This window comes from Camelus bactrianus, chromosome 30 (assembly GCF_048773025.1).
Source record: "Camelus bactrianus isolate YW-2024 breed Bactrian camel chromosome 30, ASM4877302v1, whole genome shotgun sequence".
NCBI classification, from domain to species: domain Eukaryota; kingdom Metazoa; phylum Chordata; class Mammalia; order Artiodactyla; family Camelidae; genus Camelus; species Camelus bactrianus.
The window spans coordinates 10,824,945-10,851,984 of record NC_133568.1 but is presented as its reverse complement, the minus strand read 5'-3'; the positions used below and the strand labels follow the sequence as shown (position 1 = coordinate 10,851,984).

General features: G+C 37.1%; 1 protein-coding gene across 5 annotated transcripts in view; it reads left to right on the top strand.

Annotated features, from left to right (window-relative positions):
• The window catches only part of DYM (dymeclin), a 308,671-nt gene that overhangs the window by 107,905 nt on the left and 173,726 nt on the right, over positions 1–27,040 (top strand). For all 5 annotated transcript variants that reach the window (XM_074355333.1, XM_074355335.1, XM_074355332.1 and 2 more), the window contains 5 exons: positions 1,553–1,735; positions 5,051–5,229; positions 6,998–7,123; positions 17,399–17,512; positions 18,467–18,561. In XM_074355333.1, coding sequence (XP_074211434.1) covers positions 1,553–1,735; positions 5,051–5,229; positions 6,998–7,123; positions 17,399–17,512; positions 18,467–18,561 — 697 coding nt within the window. The remainder of the gene's footprint in view (positions 1–1,552; positions 1,736–5,050; positions 5,230–6,997; positions 7,124–17,398; positions 17,513–18,466; positions 18,562–27,040) is intronic.

Here is a 27,040-nt window from a genome sequence, read left to right as displayed (position 1 = left end):
TTCTAATATTATTGCTTATATATAGACAGGGTTTTGATTTTTTATATGTTGATTTTTTTAGCTGTAGAATTGTAACAAAATCTATTAGTCCTAATAGTATGTCAGTTGATTCTCTTGATGTTCTTGAGTAGCTCTGTCCAGTAGAACTATAATGGGAGTCATAGGTGCAAACCACATATATAATTTAAAATTTTCTGGTAGTCATATTTAAAAAGTAAAAAGAAACAGGTGAAATTTATTTTAATAATACACTTTAATGCAGTGTATCCAAAATGTCATAATTTCAACATGTAATTGATATTAAAAAATAGTGAGAGATTTTAACTTTTTTTATATTAAGTCTTCAGAATTCACTGTGTGTTTTATACTTGGAGCACAGTGCACTTTGGACTAGCTACATTTCAAGTGCTCAGTATCCACAGTGGCTAGTGGCTACTGTATTGGACAGTGCAGTATTGCTTGCAAATAACAAATTTTTTTTTGATCTTTTTTTTCCCCCTTGCCTTAATGCTTCTGTTTGGAGCTCCCATAGTACAGTGCTGATTAATGGGAGTCCTTCCAATGTTTGACCATTGTGGATTTCTTATTAGATAGACTTTAGAAGCCTAAGAGATTTCTTTCCATTTCTAGTTTGTAAGATTTTTTCTTCTTTTAATTAAGAATAGGTTTTAAGTTTAATTTTTTAAAAAATTGGCATATATTGAAGTGACCACATTTTGTTTTCTTCCATATTTTTTAAATGAAGAGAAATAATAGGTTTTTTTTTTAAATGGTGAATGATTCTTGCATTTCAGAGACAAAACCTTCTTGATCATGATTCATTTATTCTTATAACAAACTTTTCTACAGGAGTTCACCAGCTTCTGTTTGATTTAGGTTATCTCAGAATCTCTATTCATTTCTCTCTTTTGTTTTAAATGCATTATTTACTCAGTTTCTATATCAAGGAAATTTTTCTGGCCTTGTCAAATGAGTCCTATAGATAGGATTTGGGTTCTGTACTTCGGAACTGCATGTATGATATGAGAATTATCTGTACTTTGAGGGTTTGGTAGACTTATTTGTAAAAAAAAAATCTGGACTTGGTTTGTTTTTAAGGTTAGCTCCTTGACTCTTGTTTCCATTCTTCTGAGGTTATTTATCCACTCAGGAGTTCATCTTCTTTGGCCAATTTTGATATTTTGCATTTTCCTGGATATTTTAATATTTTGCTTAGGTTTTCAAATATATTGGTATAAAGTTGTACATGAAATTTTCTTATAAATATGTATGTGTTTTCATATGTAAAGAAAAATCAGGAAAGATATGTAAGAAAGTAAATGTTATTTTGATTACTTACGGGAAGTGGAATTGTGGGAATAAGGAATGATAGTCTTTAAACAGTTTATAGTCTTGGGCCTGAGAATTTCCAAATTATGGACTTGTTTAACTTGCATAATTGAAAAAGAGTGTTATTTCAAACTTTAAAATATGAGAAAGTGTAGAATTTTGCACCGAAATAGATTCCTCTTGCTAGTCCCAGCACATCTGAACTGTGTGTTTTCTTCTCAAGCTGGACTCTGGACTGTCTTCACACTGGGTGGCGTGGGCAACAAAGCGGCTGCCGCTCCAGAACTTTCTTCCCCGCTGGCCAATCAGAGTCTCCTGCTTCTGCTGGTGCTGGCCAACCTGACCGATGCTGCAGACGCCCCAAACCCCTACAGGCAGGCCATCATGTCCTTTAAGAATACGCAAGGTTTGTGGTATTTTTTTTTCTCTGAATATTCTTTCTAATGAGGAAAGAGGGTATTGTTTACTCCATATTGTTTATTTTCTTTCAGTTGTGAAGGGGACTGTCAAATTGTGTATTTTCATATTGATTAAAGAGTAAAACTTAAATTTTACGTCCCTATTCTCAGGAAGATCAAGTGTGTCTTAGGAGGGCTCTGGTTCTTTATTTTATATTTATGTTTATGTTTACAGTTCTTTCAGAGATAACCAAGCCAGCATGTGCTGAATTTGGATCCACCTGCCCCACCTATTAGGGAGAGGAATTAATTGGAAAACTTGAAATGATAAGTTGTTTGAAATTTTTTATTTAAAGCCTATATTCCAGGTAGAGTTTTATAGAACTAAAAATAAGAGCAGAACTCAGCACACTTTTCTGCAGAGGGGCAGGTGGCTTTGCAGGGCCATGTGGTCTCTGTCACCACCTCTTATCTGCCTCTGTAGCACAAAAGCAGCATAGGTAGTACATAAGCAAATGAGCATGGCTGGGTTCCAGTAGAACTTTCTTTCCAAAACAGGTGGTGGGCCGCCTGTGGGCTGTAATTTGCCAGCCCCTGAAGTAGAGTCTGGGCAGATAGTGCCATGTGGAAACAGTGATCACTTATCAAACGGTTACACTCTAAAAGCAAGATTAATATGGTACCTAGATTTTCCAGATACATCCAACACTAATATAATTAAGATGGGTAAGAAGTGCGGTTATTGGATAGGAACATTTTTAAGGCTTCTGGTGCTCTTTACTTTCTTCCTTTCCCGAGCTGTTCTAATAAACATGTCTTGCACACAGTGGATGAGCGTGCCAGTTAGCCGTGGCTTTGCCAATTCTCACAGTATTATTTGCAGGGGAATATGAGTCTCTAAAACAATTTGATACATAAGAAATGAAAACTTATGGATCTAATAGTATTTTATCTTCTCATTCCTATACTCTTCTTGGTGGCAGTGTGGCTTAAGGGTTAAGTTTTGGAGTCAAGCTGACCTGAGTTCATGCCGTACTTCTGTCACTTCAGAGCTGTGAGTCCTCTCACAGCTTGTGTCATCTCAGTAAGCCTCGATGGCTTTTTCTGTTAAAATGGACATACTATCACCTAATAGTATTTGTATAAGTCCCAAACAAGGGAAGGTTTTAAAATGACTAGCCCATATTTCTCAGTGTAGCAGGAGCTCAGAACTTGATATCTGCTGTTGTTACCTGTGCTGCTCTGGCCAAATGATACTAAGTTTGGATCTTCTTGGGATGGTCATGTTTTGGGAGGATATGTAATACAGTGATTTAGAACACTGACTCCAGGGTTAGATTGACCTGGGTTCATATCCCAGATTTTATTCTTTAAATACTAGTTTCCTTATTTGTGAAGCGAGGATTATAACCTCTACCTCAGAGGGTTCTTGTAAGAATTAAATGAGCATTTATCATAGGACAGCCTCACTAAATTATTGCTACAATTGTAAGAAATAGTATAATGCAGTGAAAACAACAGAAGCTGATCTGTGTTTTACTCAGTTACTTAATCTCTCTAAGCCTGTTTCATCCATTGTAAAATGGTCAGAGTAATGGCGTGGTTGTTGTATGGGTCAAATAAGGGGTAATAGACATAAAGCCATCAGTATAATGACCGTTTCACAGCACTTACTAGCTAGTCATGTATAGATGTTGTGGATATATACGAATTTCATTTGGAGTCATGTATAGTACAGGTTGGTGAATATGTGCTTCTTCCATTGTGAAGAGGTATAGTGTGTCTAGAATCTTCCTCCACTGAGTCTTCTGTAGATTCTGTAAAATTTGCCTACTCCAGATACATCCAGCATTTCCTTTTGCCATCCCTTGCAAAAAGATGAAGTCAGTCTCAGAAAATAATTATTTTTCTAAGTGTCAAAAATACAGTGTTGGATTAAAAAAGTAACCTATGTTCTAAATGTGGAAGGAAAAGTGAGGGCACTTCGTAGTAAAGTAGCAGACATTTTTTAGATGCATTCTTTTCACAAATGTAAAGGTCAGAAAGGAACATCTGAGAGGAATGGAACTGTGCTAGCAAAGATTTTGTTGGCACACATTTCTTCTCCATAAGAGCATGGCTTCTGGTAATATTAAAGCAGGAAATACCAGCTCTTTGTGCTGCTATGTTCCGGTGTTTTATCTGATGAGACTAATTTTCTCTATGTCAGTTGACCTATCTTTACCTCTTATTTTGACTTCCTAACCTTGCTTGCTTCAGTTTTTAAGCAAATCCAGTAAACTTTAGGAAAGGGGCTATGTCAGTTTTGGAATATCAAAAATGTTCCCTACATAGATTGTAATTTATGCTTTTCATCATTCCAGTGTTTCTACTTAAAAAAAAAAAGTTTCTTAGCAGTTGTAGTCAATTAGTTTTAGGTTCTCCTTTAAACAAAAATGTTATAGAAGTTTTCTGATAGTTGTTAATTACCGCCCCACCAAAAAAAAAAAAAAAAAAGGAAAGAAAAGAAAAGATGAAAAAAAACTACATAAATTATATGTTGTATTCCTAGCCGTTTTCTTCATAAATGAGGGAATGACATTGGTGACTACTTCAGCCATGATCATTCATTTGAAAAAAAAATTAACTTAGCTTCAAGGCAGTTTTTTCTTTTTACCTCTATCTTATAAGAGAATTTTGTTTATCTCTGGATATTTTTATTCAGGACTGGTGGTCATTTAGTTTTGGTGACAAAACAGATCTCAGTGTCGTGGTCAAATTGTATGTATTTGAAGGCCTTTTGCCTAGGCCCATAGCTGTGTTTATTTAAGCTCATATTTTTATTGGTGATTTAATCCAGCTATATTAATGCAAAAGTAGTAATGAAGTCATGACTTAGTTTAGTTTTTTTTATATTTGGTTTTTAAAAAAAATAAGTCACTGTTACACGGCTTTTACTCTTATATCTATATTCATTGGAAAGGTGTGGTGATAGTACAGAGAAGTGAAGTGTCCCAGTTTAGGTTAGCTTGGAGGTTTTGTTTCTTTTGTTTTTGGGGTTTTTGTGTGTGTGTGTATGAAAACATTTCAGTTCTGCTTTCTTAGCAGATTTCAATTATAAATACCATGTTATCAAACTGTAGTCATGTTTTATAGTAGCTTAGTTCTTTTTAAGGTAAAATTTACAGTATAAATAGAAATTTTGAATCTGAAACATAGCAACTTACACAGAATTAATGACAATTGAACTGTATTAATTAATGGTGTTTTTATTATTTATATAAGGCACAGTCTAGAAAATACTGACATAATATTTTAAAATTTTTGTGTTTTCTATATTCCAGATACCAGTCCTTTCCCCTCATCAATTCCACATGCTTTCCAGATTAACTTTAACAGTTTGTACATGGCCCTGTGTGAACAACAGACATCTGATCAAGCAACTCTCCTTTTGTATACATTGCTCCATCAGAACAGTAATATTAGAACATACGTGTTGGCTCGCACAGATATGGAAAATCTTGTAAGTAGCATACTAAACATGGTTTCTTTATTTTATAATATTCTGAAGAGTATTTTATTTTCCCAAGAGGCTTTGTGTTTGACAGGTTGCAGAGGTGATGGTCGAGAGATTGATGGGGAGATGCCACCAGACAGAGGCAGAGGTGTAGTTTCACAGTGTAGGAGACAGTGCGCGTAGAGATGGTGTCACAGAGCAGAGCAGGGGAACACAGCAGCACGACAGGCTTCCCTGTCCTTTTAGTCCTTAAAAGCCACCCACTGCCCATGATTCAGCCTGGACCAAGTCCTGCAAGAAGCACTGGCTGCCAATCTCAGGAAAATTTTCATACCCTCTTGATTCCTTTCTGCTGCCAAGTGCCCGCCCACCATGTTCAAGTAGCCTGTCACAGTTGCAGCATATTCCTGAGGAGCGTGGCTAGAAGGAAGGGTGATTTTTCAACTCAGTTTCCCAAGTGTCCAATCCCTTCAACGGGCTTAGACTATAAGGCTGTCTGAATTCAATTCCTGGAGTGTTACAGTTATTTTAAGATACCACTGCCAGACATCACATAAATGCACTTTATCCTTCACTGTGTGAGTGAAACTAGTTCCATATTTTTGCTCATAGATAAAAACACCTGTGGGCAATCATTGATTTCCATTATAACTAATGTGTAAACAAAAATGTTTCTATGAAAAGTAAGCTACTTCAGTAAGGTGTTAATATTATACTTGAAACATATAATATATTGATACATTGGCCTATTCATGCATTAATAAAACTCTGAACATCTCTAAACTAGCCAGCAGCTTGCTGGTGGCATCAGGAATGTCCCTGCTGCATCAGTTTTTACAGGGTGATAGATAGAATTCACCAGGAATTTGGTGGCTATTTTTTCAGCATTAAAGATGAAAATAATGAAAAAAAAAGATGAAAATAATGAGTAAACATGGAATATTAGAATTTATTTGAAGAGCATATTCCATGTCAAAGTGACACTAAAAAAAATGTGATGTGGGAAAAAACATTGGCTTAAATAGCAAAATTGAGTGTAACAGTTTACTGCTTATTATGTGACTAAAAGCTTGTAAAGGAAGGCTTGTTTATGGTAAGGATGTTGGTACATAAGATCATGCAGAAGAACAGTCTGTATATGATGACTTAACAGGGAAAAGTTAAAAGATTTTATTTTGGGATTCTTTCTGTGGGAAGGGGTGCGGCGGGGTTTGTATATTTGTTTTGTTTTTAATTTCTTGCATAGGTTACTTTTATATGTCTTAACTGATGTCCTTCCATGTCCTTGTCTTTCTTCTATGGTTTGTTGAGGCAATGATTAAAAAATAAGTTACTGGTTGGAAATTTACTGTGCTGATTTTGTAGTTGTTAACAGTAGTTTTATTCCACAATCTTTGCTGTTAAACAGATGGTGTTTGACGTAATTACAGTGTTTCTAAGAGCGCTTCATCGTGTAGGTTCCTGCCAGGCTGGAGGCCCACTTGCCTCTATTCAGTGTCAGGTATTGACCATGAATGAGCCTAAATGGTCTCTGTAAACCCAGGCTTACCGTGGCAGCAGATCTTCACAGAGGGGGATGATTTTCTCTGCTGGTACCTTAGCTATACATACGGAAAGTACTTCTCAATCACAGACTGGTTTGTGTGGGGATTTTTCCCTCTAAAGAAATATCCAACTATGAAATTAAAGCGAAGGGTACGTAATAAAACACAGAGGTTTAAAACATTGGTTTTATAATAAAGTGAAATAGTAAATTAAAATTTTTATTTGCTAGGTTTTACCAATTCTTGAGATTCTGTATCATGTGGAAGAAAGAAATTCACACCATGTGTATATGGCTCTTATAATATTGTTGATCCTCACAGAAGATGATGGCTTCAACAGATCCATTCACGAAGTGGTAAGTTGCCTTTACTGTGGTGAGAGTTTCCGAGCTGTAGAACAGAGATGTCACTCTGTAAGGTTTGCTACCCTTAGTGCCCTTCCTTCTCTTCCCTCTGGTAGTTGTTTCTGCAGGGACCTGACTTAGAGATGGTGTGTCTGTCTTCAGATTTATGAAGTGGTGCTTTGTTTTTTTTTTTCCCTGAATGACTATGAGCTATTATAAAAACTGAAAGTGGTTTCCGTAGTGATTGATAGAAATGTTTTTAACTGCACTGAGTTCATTTTTCCTCTCCATTTCCACTTTTTAGTTGTGGCAGAAATTGTCCAGCAGGTTTGCTCCTTTTTATATAAAATGAGTGAGAGAATAGGGAATAAAGAGAAGACTGAAAAATTATTTATATTTTAAAAAATAATGTAAGTCAGCTGTTTACATTTCAGTCCTGTTGGTGAGTTCCATTCCCAAACTGATTTTATCTTCCTCTTTGGTATTTTCTTTGTATCAAGTAACACATGCACATAGTTTTAAAACTTACATAGAAGTACTAGCTTTTAATGAAAAATAGCAAGGCCCCATGTCTGCCCCATCCCTGATTTGCACTCCCCAAAGACAAATGCTTTCAGCTCTGTCCATGTTTATAAATAACATACCTATATTGTTATTTCTTAATTTTCAGATTTAGATATATTAACTGTTCTCTTCCTAAGCTGAAATGTAAGTCATTAGCTCTCCTTCCTGCTCATCTTGCATGTTTCCTCTGAAATTCCCAGATCCCTTTCCAATATGTAGACTTTTTCCTCCTTTCATCTTATCATTTTTGGTTAACTCAGCTTTTACATTATTATGATTTTGTTAACTTATTCTTAGCTCAGATGGGGTGTGTGATAATTGCATTTCCTTTCTTGTACATGTTTTAAATTTTCTCTAGCACATCATTGCCCTGTTTTATATTCATGTACCAATCACTAATGCAACTTGCAATGCTTCAACAGAACCGAGAATCCCCTCTAAAGCTATTAAAACATATAGCATATTTTCTCCATCTCATTTTTTTCTTTGGCTCCAGTCTTAGTCCGCATTGGGGCTTTCCTCAGATGTGTGGTGATTCTTGCTTATTTGTTTGTATTTAGGAGCACACACTAAAATGTTGATTGGAAATTCTGTGTGTGGGCAGGACTTAATCAATATAATGTGCTCTACATAGTCTTATTTCTCTGGGCATCCTACTCTCTGTAGGCCTTTTCTTTTGGGGTGATCAGTTTCTCAGAAAGGATTCTTCCAGTCTAGTGTGGGGGTTTGGTGGGGGACAGGGCTAAGGGTTTCACTGTTCCGTGGATACAAACACTTTCTTTTCTTCTTGTCTTCAATAGGGCTTTCGAGTCATCTTTACTCTTCTCTACTGTTTCATTGAAACTATTTTTGCCTTTTGTATAGTGTAACCATCATTCAACCAAGGTTTAAGGAATCTTGACACTGTAGAAAGAGGATAAAATAGAAACTTTTTGATTCTTGTGTTTAGTAAACTACCATGAGAGAAAACATTTGCACCAACATAGTTTAAAAAAAAAATTTGTATTTCTTCTGATAAAGAATTTAAAAAATGTGATTTTTTAAAAACATTTTAAAATTGAAATATAAACTAGAAAGTGCACAAATTTGAAAGGTACAATTTATGAGTTTCTGCGTATATGTATGTGTATATACCAGTGTTACTACTACCCACGTCAAGTTGTTGAACATTTCTGGCATAATAGAAGACTTATTCTTGTCAATACCTCACACCAACCAGAGTTTTGCCTTATTCTTGTCAATACCTCACACCAGCCAGAGTTAACTACTATTCTGACTTCACTCCTAATAGAAAAGTTTTGTCTCTCCTTGAATTACAGCTGTTGCTAGGGGGAAATAAGTAGAGTACGTGGGATCACTCTGCATGTTTCTTAAAATACAATTAGTTTAACATAAAAATATAATTTAAAACAATGGGGATAAATTTGGAAAAATACTTCATGAAAGAAGATATGAAAAGTACACAGGAAAAGTACGTGAGAAATACATCGCTGGGTATTAGGAAATGAAATCAGTGTGTTCTCTTTTATTTTGTCTTTTTTCACTCAACATAGTATTGCTGAAATTCACTCATGTTAAACTCCATCATTAGTTCTTTTCTATTGCTAGGTGCTATTCCATTTTATGACTATGCTACAGTATGTTTATTCATTCTCTTCTTGGTGGATTTTTTTTTTTTTTTTTCTGCGTTGGGGCTGTTTTTGCTAAAGCCGCTGTGTGCATTTTTGAACATCTATTTTGATGGACATATGCACTCATCTTTTTGGGCATATACCTACAAATAGAAGTTTTGGGTTGTAAGACAGGTGTGTTTGTGTTTAGTTTTAAGAAATATGGGTAAAATTGAAGCTGTATATACTCCACAAATCAGCATTTCACTCCAAGGTTGTCTAGGAAGACTCTTGCACATTTACATAGAGAGGACATGCTTACTGATGGTCATGTACAGCACTGTTTATAATACTGAAAATGTTTAGTACCTGCAAAATAAAACAGGATGCTGGCTATGTCAGAGTAAGAAGGGAGAATGAAAATGGGGAGGGGTACACAGTGAGGTGTCCCCAAGCTCTGTGATATTCCATTCACTTAAACAGGAGCAAAAACAAAAGTACAAGTCATCACACAAAACTTTGAAGCATATCTGACAAAAATGTTAAGATTTGACAAAATTCCAAGGTGGCTATACTTTTTATTATGTTGTTTTCTGTACTTTTGTATTACTGTACTTGGTAATGAAGTAACTTTAAGTTTAGCACAGGATTTTGCATTAAAATTAAAATTTACTGACTGCCAAAACAGGGATGGTAACTTTGGGAAGGCATTAGGTTCAGTTCATATTCAAGTAGGTTCCATGAGGATTTCAGGATATTCTAGATGACATGTCTAATTCAAGTATTTAAACAAATTGGTTTTTTCCTCTGGAGTCTGACTTTCTTGTTGATCTGTTTATTTTTGTCCTTTTCCTTTCCATATGTAATAGTAAAAATGAGTAAGTCAAATATTTCTACAGAGTTCTCTACATGGCATCATCCGCCGTGGACCTAGTTGTCCGTGAAATACATTCGGGTATCTCATTTTGGTTAGAGTTTTCGTTACCTAATGTCCGGTGATATTGTCAATAAACATATTAAAAAGTGTTTTAAAAACTTAGTAATAAGGGAGTTGCAAATTAAAACCACAAGGAGGTACCAGTGTACTCCTACCTGGGTGAATAAAATCAGTAAGGATGATGACACCTTAACTTGGCTAGGGTGTGGAACTGCGTGTAGGGTTTTAAACTGTTACAAGTCCTTTGGTAAACTCATTGTCATTTCTGCCCAATTTGGGCACATGTATATCCCAACACCTTAAGTTTTACTAGCTATCTATATGACATACACGTGCATATGTACCAAGATACACGCAAAGGTTATGTTACAGCAAAGTATCTTGATTATGTTGATGAGTCTTAGGATACTGGTTTCATTAAAAAATGTAGAAAAATTCCATAGTACATAAAGCACTTGGGTACCATGCAAATGTAATGGCTGATTATATATAATTAGAGACAGTGATTGATCTGGCAGAGTAACTCCTGCAAACCAGATTGAACATGAGAAATAAAGTATAATAATAAACAAGCTGATAAATTTGAAATTTCTTATCTACTAAAATAATTAAAAGTATCTTTGATGTTGAATATGTATGTTCAACATTTTCTTAATTGATAAATTTTCACATTAAACCTAAATACTGTAATGTGTAAAATCATTACCTGCCTCAATTTCTATTTTTAATAAGAAAAAAATCACTTCTTGTATATCAGTATCATTCTACTGGTCTACCACATTGCTGTGGTCTTATCAAATTCTCAGTTCACAGTGATGAATTCACTGAATTATTCTAAATCACTCATACTTATCTGGCATCATTACCATCAGCAGCAATAGTCTATTATAGGGGTTCAGCAGAGTATGTCCTGCAGGGCAGCTGCTTGTTTTTGTAAATAAAGTTTTATTTCAAAGCAGCCACACCTGTTTGTTTACGTGCTTTTCACAGCTGTTCCCACATTACAACAGTAGAGTCAAATCATGGTGACAGAGACTATATGGCCTGCAAGCCTGAAGTATTTAATTAGTCTTATAAGAGAAATTGCCAACTCTAAAGAATATCAAAAAGGCAACTGCATAAAGTAGATGTTACCCTTAATCTGACGGAGAGGAGGAGAAAGGAATTTAGGAAGCTTCCACATACCCACCCAAAGTTGAGATCTCGATCTCTGAGGACCTGGTTGTCCCAGAAATATGCCAGTAGTGAAGAAACTTGTCAGAGACTGTGGGCCTTTTATGGTTATCCTTGGAACTGTCATGGCACCTGTGGGCATGTTATTCACCATGCTAATATGTTACGATGGGCTAGTATAATGAAGTTCAAGGTCTTCTAGAAGTCAGATCTCCTGCCATCTTGAGCCTCAAGGCCTACTGGGGGTTGAATCTTCCACCATTTTGGTGTTAATTGCTGTATCATTCCTTGAATGACCGTGCCCTGCCCCCTTCCTTCCTGTCTCATTATGATTGACTACATGGAAAATTCAAGACTCTAATATTAGAACTATTAGGAAAATTGAGCAGATTTTCTGGATCAAAGAGGAATATACAAAATAACTACTATTTCTGCATATCAGTAACTTAAGAAATGTGATATAGAGGTACTTCTTACAATTGCAATGAAACTACAGTGGAACCCAGCAATCAATCTAAAAGAAGTACAGTATTAATAATATAAATTACCTAAATGAAAGATATTAAATATGATTTAATAAATGGAGAGAGATACCATGTTCACAGATGGGAAGACTCAGTGTCATAAAGTTGTTAATTTTGCCTCCAGACTCATCACTATGTTCATCTGATCAAAATCTCAACAGTGTTTTGTGAGACTTGAGAAGCTAATCCCAGGAATCTGGGAAAAGCAAAAAGCCTAGAAAGTTTTTGAAGCAATTCATTGTGGAGTTACTTGGCCTACCAGACACACTAGTTATAAAACTTTATTACGTAAGACTGTTTTATTAACATGGAAATAGAAAATAGGTAAATTCAAAAGAATTTAGTTAACCTGATTGACTGGTCAGCATTTTTGAAGAAAGTTCCTCAGGATCATGCTAATTAAGATAACTGTGAAATATTTTGTACTCCTCAGATTGGCAAAAATTACATCTCTTATATCAGGTGAGAATATAGAGAAAGAGACATGCTGGTAGTGACAGCATAAATGGTAGAACCAGTCTGAGAATTTGGCCTCTCACATTCCTCAGATTACCTTCAGAAGTAGATACTCTGCCTCCCAGCACATCCATTTCCTGGTTGAGTCCTAGGAAGAACTTTTTCATAGATTCATAGGAACACATTTGAAGGAATGTTCACTGTAGTATTGTCTGTAGTGTTCAGAAATCACAAATAGCCGGTAACATAAATGAAATATACTGCAGAACAGCTACAGTGAATAAAATAGATACATATTGGGAACATGTATATGTACTGATAAAATAAGTACATGTGTGTCAATAGTAATAAATTACATATGTATTAGTAATAATAAAAAGTAAAATATGTATTGATAATAAATGATACATGTATTGATAATAATACACAATAAAATATTTTGATAATAATAAATTCAAAAATATTCCTGGTAATGAAGTCCCCAAATGAGTAGTAGAGTGGTTATTTGAGGTGAGGCAGTGGGATGGGGGAGGAGTGGCGAGAGGGCTCTAGGTGCTGCAGAAGCAGACATGTTCACGTTTGCTAAGACTGGATGCTGGCTACAGCGGTGGTGTGCTCTCTCCACCAGGCTCTCCAATCAGATTTTCTCCGATGACAGAAATCTCCTGTAGCTGCACTCGCTGTCTGATATGGTAGCACTTGAAATGTGGCTAGTGTGACTGAGGAACTGGATTTTTAATCTTACTGAATTTTAATTTTAATTTAAATCCCCACTTGTGGCTAGTGTGACTGTTGGACACTGGTGCCCTGTGCTTTTTTAGTTAATAGAGGACCAAATGCACGTATTTTTTTAGAAGGAGTTGTTCAGTGGCTTAGTGATTCTGCTTTCTGACAGACTGTTGTAGATGTGCTTATGAAGTCGTAAGTGCCACCAGCTGGGTAGCTTAAAGCAGGTATTTTACAGATATTTTTGTTTTCAAAATCTGTTTGATTCTTGACTTTAGGTAATTAATGTCCGAATATTAAGAGTATGGAGAGCGAGGACTCCCCGGTTTCTGAGTTTAATATGGTAAGATCTTGGATAGAGAGGGCAAGGATCTGTGTTGTAACATTACCTGTAGTTGGGAGAAAACTGGGAATAACCTAAATTTCCGTAATAGAGGAATGGATAAAAAAATGTGGCCTATTGGCCTACAATACAGTGCTTGGGTGGAATGAAGTAGAGACGATTTTCAACTGTTTAACTGGTATGGCACCAAAGTCACCCAGTAAGAATGGCTGTTGACCAGAGTCCTCTGTTCTCTGCTGTGCGTTAATTGCCAAACCATGAGGAGGTCCCCAGGGAGTTGCTTGGGGCAGCAGCTATTTACTAACTAACTAGTATAGAAGTAGTTCATTAAAAAAAAAAGAGTACTATCAGACTGGCAAATGTGGTGAATATTAATTCTTACATGTATCAATATAGAGGAGTTGCAAAAACATCTTGAGTAAACAAATTAAGATGCGAACAATGATTTAAGTGTATCAGTTTACTAGTGCTGCCCTAATAAACTGGGTAGCTTAAAACAACAGAAACGGATTGTTGCCATTCTGGAAACTGTAAATCCAGAGGCAAGGCATTTGCGGGGCATGCTCTCTCTGAAGGATCTAGGGGGGTGATTCCTAGCCTCTTCCTTGCCTCTGGTCCTCAGTCCTTGGCTTTCTTTGGTTTGAAAGCTGCATCCAACCTCTGCGTCTGTCATCACATGGCCTTTCCTCCTGTGCTTGTTTGTCTTTCCTCTTCTCTGATAAGGGCACCAGTCATACAGGATTTGGGGCCACCCTAATCCAGTATGATTTCATCTTAACTTGTTTGTATCTACAAAGAACCTATTTCCAAAAGAGGTCACATTCACAGATTTTGGGTGGCATGACTTTTGGAGGACACTATTCAACCCAGTACATTATGGTACTGTTAGAAAACAGTAGAAAGCTAGAAAACATATAGGGGAACGCTTGCTTTTCGGTTTGTGTGTGTGTGTGTGTGTGTGTGTGTGTGTACATATAAAGTATTTGAAATGAACTAACCTCAAGATAATGGTTGTTCCTTTTGGGGGGAATAAAATGAGATTTATATCTTAAAAAACAAAACGTTAACAGTAACGTTAAGTGTTAAATGTTTAAAATGTTAATGTCAATTGTGGGAGTTTATTACTCTTTGTGCTTTTCTGTATATATTTAATTTTTTAAAGAGTTGATATTATATATTACTATATAATATTCTAGCCTGTATAACATATGGAAGAGATCTATATTCAATAAAATCAAATAATATGGGGGAGAAAAGCTGAACAAAAGACCTAGAACCACTAATAATTCTTACATACTTTTTGAGGAGGAAGACATTTTCAGATCCTCAGGGTTTCCTTCTACATGTTATTTGAGTTACTTTAGCATTAAACAATAAATATATATGCTGTGTAATCCAGTAACAGTCTACAGCTATTAAACTGTGTGGACATTGAATGCAAGAGATGAGGAATTATAAGACACAAATAAAAAGGTCAAGAACTACAGCCAGGTTACCAAGAAAATTTTCTGTATGCTGCCTATTAATGCATTAATGTCCCATGGGAAGCTCTGTGAGGTTTGTAACTAGTTATTTTTAATTTTTCTTAAATACGTCCAGAATTTTTAGACAATGACTTATTTTTCACAGGAAGGAAAGACAGACCTTTATGTAAGTTTTAAATTGGATTTCTAATTTTCATAGTAACATAACTTTACTGTGTGGATACTCATTAAATGTTTGTTGAATGACAGATGCGTAAGACCACTTTTATTCAAAACACTTCTTTCATCCAGTTATATAATTGACATACCCAAGAAAGTGTTAAGAACCAGTGACCCCCGGTTTCGAATAAGAGTGGCTTACGATAATTTCTTTCTAAATACAGGAGCCAAGAGAGAGGAGAAACCACACTCTACTCAAGCATATGACCTTTTAAAAGACAGAGACTCCTCTCACTAGTAAAGTTGCCTAATGAGTATCCTGGGTTAGCATTCCCGAGGAGACTTAAAGCAGTGGTTTTTAAGGTTTTTGGTCTTTACACTTAAAAATAATTGAGGACACCAAATAGCGTCTTTATATGGATTACTGTTCTCTTCATTAATCATGTTGGAAATTAAAACTGACATTTTAAAAATATTTAATCAGTTTATTTAGAAATAATTATTATAATAAACCCACTACATGTTAGCATCAGTGATGTATTTTTATGAAAGTAACTATTTTCCACAAACAAAAATTCAGCAAGAAGAGTGGCATTGTTTCACAGTTTTGCAAATCTCTTTAATGAACTGCCTTAACAGAAGGCAGATTCTCACGTCTCCTTCTGTATTAAATTTGCTATTAGACGTGTTATGTAGCCTTTGGCATTTGGAACTATACACTCGGGAGACAATGAGAGTGGAAAGTATTGTCTTGGTATTATCGTGAAAATAGTTTTGACCGTAAGAATGCTCCAGAAATGTCTCAGGGACCCCTAGAAGTCCCAGCACCACATTCCGAGAACTGCTGCCTTAGAGAGTCTGTCGAAGGGCCTGAGCGCTGCGTCATTCCCTCATAAGGATTCAAACTGGCACAACTAATGGTTTTTAATATTTTCACCTTCTGTGGTTTGTTTTATATGTTTTAGTTGATTGAGGTCATTAATACTCATGAATAAGTGGAAATGCTTAAAATTTTGCTTTTTTTTTCACTTCACAAACCACTCAGCTACCATGCAGTGGGCTGTACATGCCAGCCTCTGAGTGGAGTCTGCTGAACGGGCCAGGGTGGGGTTATTTTACGTCAAGGATGCTAGGTGACAAGGGTCTCTTGCCAAAGTGCTGAACTGAGTAAAAATCTGTTTTGGAGGCACTGATGGACACTTACATGAAGTTGAAGACAGTATTTCTTTGCTTGTTTATTTTTATCTCTTTCCATGCCACTTTCTCAATTTTTAATATTTTTTGGAATTTGGGGGGAGGCAGACTTGGCAGAGAAATATCTATTTTATTAGTCTTTTAGAAGAACTGAGATTGCTAGATTTTCAGATACTAATATACATAAAATAAACAACAGGTTTATACTGTATAGCACAGGGAACTATATTCAGTCAGTGTCTTGTAGTAACCTATGGTGAAAAAGAATATGAAAGCGAATATATGTATGTTCCTGTATGACTGAAGTATTGAGAAATTCTGTACACCAGAAACTGACACAACCTTGTAAACTGACTATACTTCAGTTAAAAAAAAAGAAAGAACTTCTGAGGTCAACTATATTATTCAGATTTAATTATATTGGCCTGATTTAATGGATTATGATTGTGGGGTTTAGTTTGTTTGTTTTTGTTTTTGTTTAGTTGTTGTTTACTAGTCCATATTTCCCTTCTCTTGAAACTTTCTGGCTGTTGCTGTTTTGTTGTTGTCATTGTGATGGTGAGGAAGGGCAGCCAAGCACTTACATGTGTAGCTGTTTGGTTTTCCTCCCAGAGATAGTGCGTGGGTGGTTCAGGATGAGTCTTCGTCTACTTGAAAGTCTTTACTTTTCTGTTTTCTTGTGTGATCGTTTCCATAGAGGTAGAATTCTAGAATTAATATTCCTCAAGCATCTGTAGATGTTATTCTGTTGTCCTTCAGACATGTAGTGTTTGAAGATGAAAAATCCAGCATTAGTTTACTTTTCTTTCTTTTGGTGCAACAGCTCTGCTTTTTTTTTGTCTGATATGCCATACCTTTTCAGATAGAACTCCTTTTTGTCTGCTGATGATAGCAGCCTCTGTTTTCCAGACCTGTTGTTTTCTTTTATATTTAAGAAGGAAAGAGGAGTAAGTACATCAGCACAGTTTTGCTCTCTCACACTGGAATTCTCACAGCTTACTTCCTGTTTAACTCATCTTCAGAGCAAAGCCATGGCGTATCAGAAATTGTAGACATGGATAATCCCTTTTTCCCTCAAGCAATCATATTCACTTAAACTTTTCTTCCCCCGTTACAGATATTAAAAAATATTACTTGGTATTCAGAACGGGTTTTAACTGAAATTTCACTGGGGAGCCTCCTGATACTGGTTGTAATAAGAACCATTCAGTACAACATGACCAGGACAAGAGTAAGTATTCCACAGCTGTTTTTCTACCTTTGTACAGATGGTACAATTAAGGCTGTAGTTTAAAACAGTCTCAATGTTTTGAGTGCTAACATTCTCATGGAAAGTGGTGGAAAAATATAGATGGTCATATGGTCACTGTATTATGATCCTAAGGTAATGTGTCTAGTGTTTATTTCTTAATATTTAGTAGGTTGTCTGATCAGAGATATGTCACACGTAATCGAGTATGAGCAGTGGAGCGCATTTAGGTAGCAGATGCTGCGTGTCTCTTCTGGGCTGATAAAACTCGTTCACCTTTTAAAAGCAGCAAAAACAAACTTTAAGAAGATAGCAGCACAGGAAGATATGAATTCAGATGGGAAAGAAAGGTAAAAGAGAATACTTTAGAGAGTAAAAGGAAAATCTCAACCGGATTGTGTTTGCTGTACCTGGGAGCACATTTTGGTTCCGGTCAATAGAGAAGCAGTATACAGACTCCACAGCTCAGAGAAATGGTCCAGTTTATTGCTCTGTTTTCACTTATTCCCCTCTGAGGCTGATGTAGGTACATGTCCACAGTCTTCTATCTAAAACTCTAGGAGCCATGTGTGTTTCAGAACGGAGAATTTTTTGATTTTCGAAAGATAGTTATAGTCCGTGTGCTGTGTGACCATCAGGTTCTGGAGCAGCACACTGAAACCGAGCATTAATATTTCTGCAGCAAGAGATTTCCGTCTCCCCCAGGGTGGGGTTAATGAAGACCATAAGTAGTACCTTCATCTTTTGTGCCAGATGTTGCTTCCAAATTAGTGGTGAAAGTACTGAAATTTCAGTGCTTTATGGATTTTGGAATTAGAGGAAATGAATTGTGGCCCTGAGCTATCTAATATCAATGACAGTTGAGTTTGCATTTGCTTCCAGCTGAGAGTATCGAGAAGACTTGACATGTGTTTCACACTTGCTCTTTTCTGACAGGACAAGTACCTGCACACAAATTGTTTGGCAGCCTTAGCAAATATGTCGGCACAGTTTCGTTCTCTCCATCAGTATGCCGCCCAGAGGATCATCAGGTAAATATGAGCTTTAAAAGGAATGCTGATTTTTGCCCCTTCTGGCTGCCCTGTTGAAAAGGAGACTATGCTGGTCCCTTTCTAAATGCTGTCTGTGAGGCATATCACATTTTCCTACTTAATTTTTATCACCTTGTTTGGTCAAAAGTACCTTGTTCTGCTTTGTTTCTAACCCAGACTTTTCTAAGTTAATTGCATTTGCTTTCAGCCTTTTTATAAAATCTAGTTTTATGCTTTGCGTGTCAGCTTTTTACAGAGGAGCAGGTGCACTGCTTAGTGATGTAAACTAAATCTTGATTAACGTATTTCCTGAGCATTTTATTGAGCATCACTCTACCCTTTTAAAAAGCAGTCTTCTGTCTCTTTTAGAGAATTCTCTTCATAGCATTTAACCATTAAGTTATTAGAGTTATTAGTTTCCTATTGCTGCTATAACAAATTACCACAAATTAGTGGCTTAAAAGAACACAAACTGATTATGTAATTCTATAGTTAGAAGCTCAGCAGGGGTCTCTCAGGCTAGAATCAAGATGTCAGCAGAGCTGCTTTCCTTTCTGCAGGCTCTTGAGGAGAATCTGTTTCCTTGCCTTTTCTGGCTGCTAGAAGGTGCCTGCATTCCTTGGCTCATAGCCCTTTCCTCTGTTTTCAAAACCAGCAACGGTAGGTTGTTGAGTCCTCCTCACATCTCATCACTCTGACCTCCTCTTCCACTTTGAGTACCCTTGTGATTGCCTTCGTCCTACCTGAATAATCCAGGATAATCTACCCATCTCAGGGTCCTTAGCTGAGTCACAACTGCACAGTCCCTTTTGCCGTGGAAGGTAACATATTCATAGGTCCATGGATGTTAGCATGTGGACATTTGGGGGGAGCCATTATTCTGCCTGTCACAACATCACTAGAAACCCCTGTCCATTCTCTAACTCTGTGCAAAAGATGTGCTCTGTAAGGTTAAGAAAGTTAATTAACAAAGGATGAATATCATTTGCACAGATTTTAACAAATGTGGGTACTTTTTGGTCTTCAGCTGGATACCCAGTATTGTCCAAGCAACTCTCAAGTAGAACATTTGTTACGTAAGTCAGTGATGTTAGATCCTTTCCTTTAATTCTTGCTTTTGGGGTGCTGCAGTTCTGACGGTTAGTTTTTTTGTGTTCCAGTCATTGGTGATTATCACAAGTCCCTATCACTTTATGACTCTGATCTCACTTTCCATCTTTTGGTTGGAGACATTTATTGACCTGGGCTCATTTTTATCAGTTGGAATTAACTTATGTTCTTAGTCTGTTTATCCTCAGAATTCAGCACAGGATATTTTCCTTTGACTCACTATTTGACCTAATAGTACATTATTTTGATTTTTTTTTTTTTTTTTGATTTGTACTTGAGAGATTGTCCAGTTGGCTGACTTTGGACCAATGCTAACTTCATGATTTAAAGTCAATATAGCATCTGCTCATACCTCAGATTCTTCTGGATGTTCTGAAGAGCCTTTCGCTTCTAAAAATTAACCTTTGTCATCATACTTTATTTCAGCATGACAGGTTCAGTGATACCTGTGCTGCTTTGTGATCTGTTTTTCTTTGTGTGTATGTGGAGTTTTACAGTGGTTTTACAGAGGTTTCATTACAGGATTTTCTTCAACTGATACATGAACATTTGGCCTGTTCAATATGAAAATGCCAGATGAACTGGTTCAGAATTTAACTTCTGCTCAAATAAGCAAGATTAAGTAAAAATTTTCTAGATGTAAAAGAGTTGGAAAAAATGCAAATAAAGCTCTGTGCCCAATTTTCTGTGATAACTAAAGTAGAAAATCAATAGTCTTTGGAGAAATAAGAAATGTAATTTAGATTTATGATTTGGGAATATTTAGATCAAGTTTATCATCATTTAGGAGTAGTGCTTTACTTCATTTTAATGGAGATTTATTTAGTATTTAGTGAGGAACTTCCTTAAGCAATGCAAGGAATACCAGAATTAGTTATAAAAATTCCTGCCCTTAAGTACTTTGTAATTCAGAGATAAGATGAGGACCAACATATGTTGTATCTAGCAGAATGTAGTAATTATTAGAATGAAAGAAAAATTCCTGCGGTGAGGGTGAGTAGTTGGTACCGGGAGTGGTGAGGTCACATCTCATTGAGGAGTCAGGCAAGGTGACTAGAGGGATGGCTCTACATACTCGCCTGTTAGGGAGAAGCATCAACCACACAAACCAAAACAAAGCAGAGGGGATGTGCTGAGAGCATGGTGTGTATTTAGAAAATAACCAGTCCATGCAGTTGGCATGCAGTGGGCCTGTACAGAGGTTATAGGAGAGAAGCTTGTAAGAGCCAGCAGGGACCTTCTTGTGGAAGGGCTTAAATATTAGATCCACAGTTTAGGGTAATAGAAGGAATAGAAAGAAAAAAAAGTTCTCCTCTTTTATAACAACAAAAAAGAAAATGTGAATGAATGAGTTGTAAATGGATTTTAAAAGAAGTACTTTAATGTAAATGTCTGGAGTTGTGAGTTTCAGCAGATGATGTTGGTCTGTTTGTCACACTGAGGGGCACGCTGTTCTAAAGTTCCCAATTGCTGCCAGTGCTTCTGGTCCCAGGGTCACAGTTGAGTAGCCAGTGTGGACCAGAGCATCCCCATTGATGATCCAAGAGGGAGCGTGACGGAAATGCAGATTGTTGGCCCAGCTTCAGATCTGCTGAGTTAGAATCTCCCATTTTAACAAGATCCCCAGATGATTTGTTCATACATTAAAGTTTGGAAAGTACTTTGAGTTTGGACCTGGAAATCAAGATTTATTCCATTAGAAAACATTTGTGTTGAATTGGAAGTGGGGGCCAGCTTTTTTGTGTCTTGAGGAAACTCATTTTCTACTAAATTCTAGTGTTTAGGGTATAAAATTGTAAAGTATAATAAAGAACGCGTAACAAAAACCTGTTTAGATACACAGAAGATTTCTTACAGGAGTACAACTCAAGATTCACCAGATGCTTCAGTAACTCTTTCAAGTGAGAAGTAATTAGTTTTCATATACACATTTTCTCAATCCTTTTTTAGGAAGAGACTACACAACTTTGTGTCCATCATTTATAAAACGTAGAGGAGCCAGTGTTTCATGTGATCTTCAACAAAATGCAAAACAGAATAACATGTTTCATTGCTGTGAAAGTAGGATGTGAATGAAGCTTTAGAAAGTCTCAACCGGACGTAAATGTATGGAATGATTTCATACGGTGTCTAGGCTCTTGTTTCATGTTTAATGACACTGTGTCTTCCACAAATTCTTGGTATTCTGCAAAAATCCAAACATACATGATTTGGGTTTTGCTTAACTGTGACTATTTTTGGATATGTTATAAGCATGGATATTTGATATGATCATTGCTTGGGATTATAGGGTTATTAATTCAGTTAAAGCATTTGTATAGGGTGGATTATATACAAGGGATTATTGTGGGTTACAAAGATGTCATCACTTACTTCCTCCCCTTAAAACTTTTCCTATTGCCTTTCACGCCCCAACTCCCACCATCCCCCCTCACTGGTTCCTCCCCCTGGCTCCTCCTTCACCTTTGGCTTAACAGATACTCCTGCTTTTCTCCAGTATTTCATTCTAGATTGATTTCTTCTTTTCTCTTTTCTTCTTTTCCTTGGGAGTTCACATCTATGCCTGTGACTTCACCTACTATGTGCTGTTATACTGAAAACCATCCAGTCTACATTTATAATCCCAGTCTTTCTCTCTGTTCCTGAGGCTGGCAGTTCAGTGTTGTGGTTAAGACACCCTGAGTTTAGGTTCCCAGCTTCAAAATTTACTAGCTATGGAATCTTGGAGAAGTTACTTAGCTTCTCTGTGCAGCAGTTTCCTTGTCTGTAAGATGAGGTGGCAGTAGTTGCTGTCTCCATGAATAGGGTGAGAATTAAATGAGTTACATTTGTAAAGGGCCTGGCACATAATATTCATGATAAAAGTATTGGCCACTTGAACCCTAACTCTGCTAACACTACCTGGATAATCCCACACTTAACCTCAGACTTTTATTTTTAAAACTGAACTCATTTAAACTTCTCTTCCTGTTAAATTCCCCCTCCACAGCCACCTAAATTGCCAAGCCAGAAACCCACAAGTAATTCTGTACTATTTCTCCCTTCCCCTCAAATGCTGTATCTTCTTGGGTCCTAGAGTTCTGTCTAACTACCATTGTGACTTGCTTCATACCTGCTTTTCTGTCTCCACTACTACTGCCTTGGTTGACGTGTTCATCATCTTCACCCAGGACTGTGTCGTTAGTCAGCCTCGTCCTTTTGCCCCGCTACCTGCCCCTCTACAGGCCACCTCTGCACTGCTCCATTCATATGAAAAGCAAAGCTGATAATTTTTGTGTTGCTTCCTATGCTTAAAATCATTACATGACTTCCTGTTGCCAGCAGGTTAAAATTCAACCTCTTTCAAGTGGCTCTCAAACATGGTTGCTTTTGCCCCCAGGGGACATCTAGCAATGTCTGGAGTCAAGTGGGTTTTTTTTTTTCCTCCTTTTTTTGGTTTTTGTTTCTGTTTGTTTTTTGGGTTTGTTTGGTTGGCACAACTGGGGAGGAGGTTGCTACTGATATCTAGTGGGTAGTGTCCAGGGATATTGCTAAATATCCTGTAATACACAGGACAACAAAGAATTATCCAGCCCAGAACGTCAGCAGTGCTGAAGCTGAGGCCTTGTCTGACATGATCTGGGCCCTGCACTTTGCTCTTAATCATCTGTCACTAACTGACACTTACTGCTCTGTCCTTACTGAGTCTTTATAGTTCCCTGTCTTCCGTAGCTGCACCCCTGTGTCCAGATAAATGTGGTCTGGAACTAGAAAAAGCTGAGGCAGTTCCTGCTATTACCTCTTTCTGTAGGTTCTTTTCTACCAGCTTCCCACCCCTCTATTCTGTTTTATCTTGAACCAGCAGTGCCCCGCTCCCCCATACAACCCCTAGGCCTTTTTGTCTTTAGACCCAGCTGCTGGCACAGTTGCTTCGTATTTCCCTGTTCAGATTAGAAGGAGAACCCAGCTGGTCCTGTTCATCTCTTTGTAGCAGTCCATGAGTCACACTGTCAGTTTCTGGCCCAGAGGTGAGTTTCTGGGTAGGAGCAGGGGGGAAAGGCCAGGGAAGGAGAAAGTCCATGTTAGAAAATACAGCTTCTCTCAGAGGTGGTCTTGGGGAGAGAGAATGTCTGAGCCTTGACCTGGCCGGTGTAGGGGCTCCTGACGCCCTGGCCTGGCCTGGAGCTGCGAGTCTTGTTGCTTAAGCAGAGTGGTAATTACTGGAGATAAAAGATTTGTCTATGTTTCTTTGTATCCCTTTATGAGAGCAGCTTGTCAGTAGGCATACAATAGACTTTTAATAAATACCTAGTGACTGATACTTAAAAGATGGGCTGGCACCTGGGACTTCAGCTTAGTTCTGGCACCTGTCATCCTGAGACTTCATCTAAGTTGATTCCCGTCATTCTGCAAATATCTGCTGCTGCTTGAAACTACTGAAGTTGAGGGCAATGCACGCTATTATTGAAAGCTTTATGATCTTTCAAACTTTCTGAGAATAGAATAATATAAAACAGACTAGATTTTTACTTTAAACTATTTAATTAGAGTAGTACAGGGCTTTTTTTTTTTTGTAAAGTCTATGTAATTTAAGAATTTAAAAATTCTTCCATCTATGATTTATACTTATACCTTTTCTTACTCTTACCAGCCACATGCTCTTCAGATTTTAACCAAATTCACTGCTGTCTGTCTCTTCTTTGCTTCGCCCCAAGCTCACAGTTTGTGTAAGGAGCCAGGCACCGTGTTCTGTTCAAAAACACATGTTGGTTATCTAACTCCGGATGGCTAGTTCCTTTATTTTGGACAAATATGGTTCTCTTAGAATGGCCCAAGGAATTAAAGAAAGTTGGACAATTTGCTTTTAATAATACCTTCTCATATTGGCTTACCACATCCGGCTTCCTCACTTGTGTCCCCCTGAATTAAGTCTTTGGGAGTGGATTTTTTTTTTCGGAACCAAATAATACATTGAACCGAAAACAAACAACAGAATGTTGGGAAGCAAAATGGCCTGTTTATTGTTGGGATAATTTATATTAGGCAACATAAAATATTCAAATGCATAGTATAGTAACATATCCGGTTGTTTCTTTTGGTTTTGCTATTTCCGGAATACTGTCTTATTTTGAAAATAAGGTCCATTTAATGATAAATTAATACTTGTCACATTCAGTGTGACCACTTGTCTCACTTTTGTTGCAGTTAAGGCTGGTGAAGGTCTAGAGGCTTATATGATTTAGAGTGTTGGTGTTTCACAGCTGATATGTGGCTCTCCCGTTTGGCCAGATTAATAGCCCACCCGCCTTCCATTGCACTGTGGTGGCAGGACTGGCGGGTCATTATTCCTGAGAGTAGCTCACCCGCCATGGGCCCATCAACCCAGGCTCTTGGGGGTTATCTGAAATGGGTGGTTCTCTGCAGTCTAAGGTGGCCGAGCCCTTGTTGATCCTTCCGTTCGCTGCTCCCCACCCCTCATTTCCAGCTTCCTTCCAGGGGGGCTAAGTACCTAAAGTTACAATAGCAAAGACTAGAGGGTCTTTTTTCTTTCTTTCTTAAACTGACTGGTTGAAAAAGAATGGATGTGTCAGGTATTGCAATACATAGTGTATGGATATTTTCCTGGAAAATAAACATAAAAAAGAGGATGAGAATTGTTTACCTTTTAGCCTGAAAGCTTTAGTATTTTTCGTACATTGAATCCTTGATGTTAACTTTATTTTTAATTTGGTAGGTACTTACTGAGCTTTTGCTGTGTGCCTGTCACTGCCGAAGTCCTCTTTAGTTTCATGTTTTTTTTGCATTTTAATTTGAGACTAATGCCATTCGTTGTATCTAGAAATTAAGTGTCATAGTCATGGTTGGTTTTATTTTTTAAAAACTTAATTCAATTTCAACCTCATACCACTATCTGACATCCTTATAGTTAGGAAATTGTTTCTTTAGAGACGGTATTATCTGATGTTAAGAGTTATAACAAATAGTTCAGTTTTGTTTCTAAAATCTTGGTAAGTTGTTTAACTTCTGTTTTCCATCTCTGAAATGACATATGATACCTACCTCATTGTAATGTTGTGAGGGTTAATAATGGCTTGTCAAGTCTTTTGCCAGCTCTATTTTATTACAACATTTTTTGAAATAATTTTAATCTAAAAATAAATTTAAATAACATCCCTGCAAAAAAATTTCTTACTCTCTGTTAATATTTCTAGATTCTGATTCCTTGCCCAAAGGATCATCGAATTGCCTGTTCCCCAAATATTTCCCTCAGTGAAGACCTTAGTGAATATAGATGGGGAGTTTTTAATAATAATGCTTTAGTTTGGATTGGTGGGAGGTCTGAGCAATAGTTTTGCAGTGTAAGTGCTTTTAAACTTATGTAATTTATTTTTTAAAAGATAGAATTAACTTGTTTTTGCCCAGTGCCTGGCAGTGAAGAAGTTCCCATTTCTCCATTGCTTTGGTCTTTGCTGATCCTTGTATGATATTGGCATAGCACAGGCCAGCAAAGGAGGGAGGAATGTTTTTCCTTAAAAAAACATCTGGCTTCCTGCACTTCCTACAGCCAGTGGTACTTTGAAGGTAACTACATTTTTCAGGAAAACCTGACATGGTTTGCTTTTCAATTTAGCTGTTTCTTCAGAAGCTGTGTTGAGAGCATTTAGACAGCTCCCAGTTGAGAATGTCAGTTTCCAATAGGAAATTTCTGACTGTGGGATTGCTATTGTTATGTAACAGAGTGTCTTGGTAGACTTGATGGGACATGCAAAAACTTCATAATTAAAGTTTAATTTCAGTTTAGACTGCCAGCAAATTCAAAATGTCCATTTTTAAAGGAGCATCTCATGGATTTACCTGAATTTTGATTTCTTATAAGTAAAGACCTTTGTGGACAAAATTGTCACATGGGAAGTCAAACATTAAAATGACTCGAGTAAAGCTTTATAAAATGTACTCATATTATAGAGGTAATGGGGAAGATTCAGACTTTGTCCTTTTAGCCATAAATTATTAAGCCCCCATTCCTGTCTACTACTGTGAAGGATCTGAGATGAGATTTTTACCCTACTTTCAAGCTAACAAGTTAGCCTGCCATAGTTTTGGGGATCCCAGTAGAGATTCAAGATTCCTGGGTCACAGACAAAGGACAGTTTATTACTCACAGTAGTGGGAGCCAGTGTCATCATTTTCTCATGTGGTTCCCCATGCCTACAGGGCAACGTGACAAGGGTCAGGTGACGTCTGCACATGCAGTGGGTTGCATTACAGGAGAGGAACCCGAACCTAGGAAATCCCATCTTTTATAGTAGGCTTCAGGCAAACCTGCCCAAACTTCGCTTTGAATGGAGACATGTTTAATACATCTGATGGCAGCAAACTACTCTCTGCT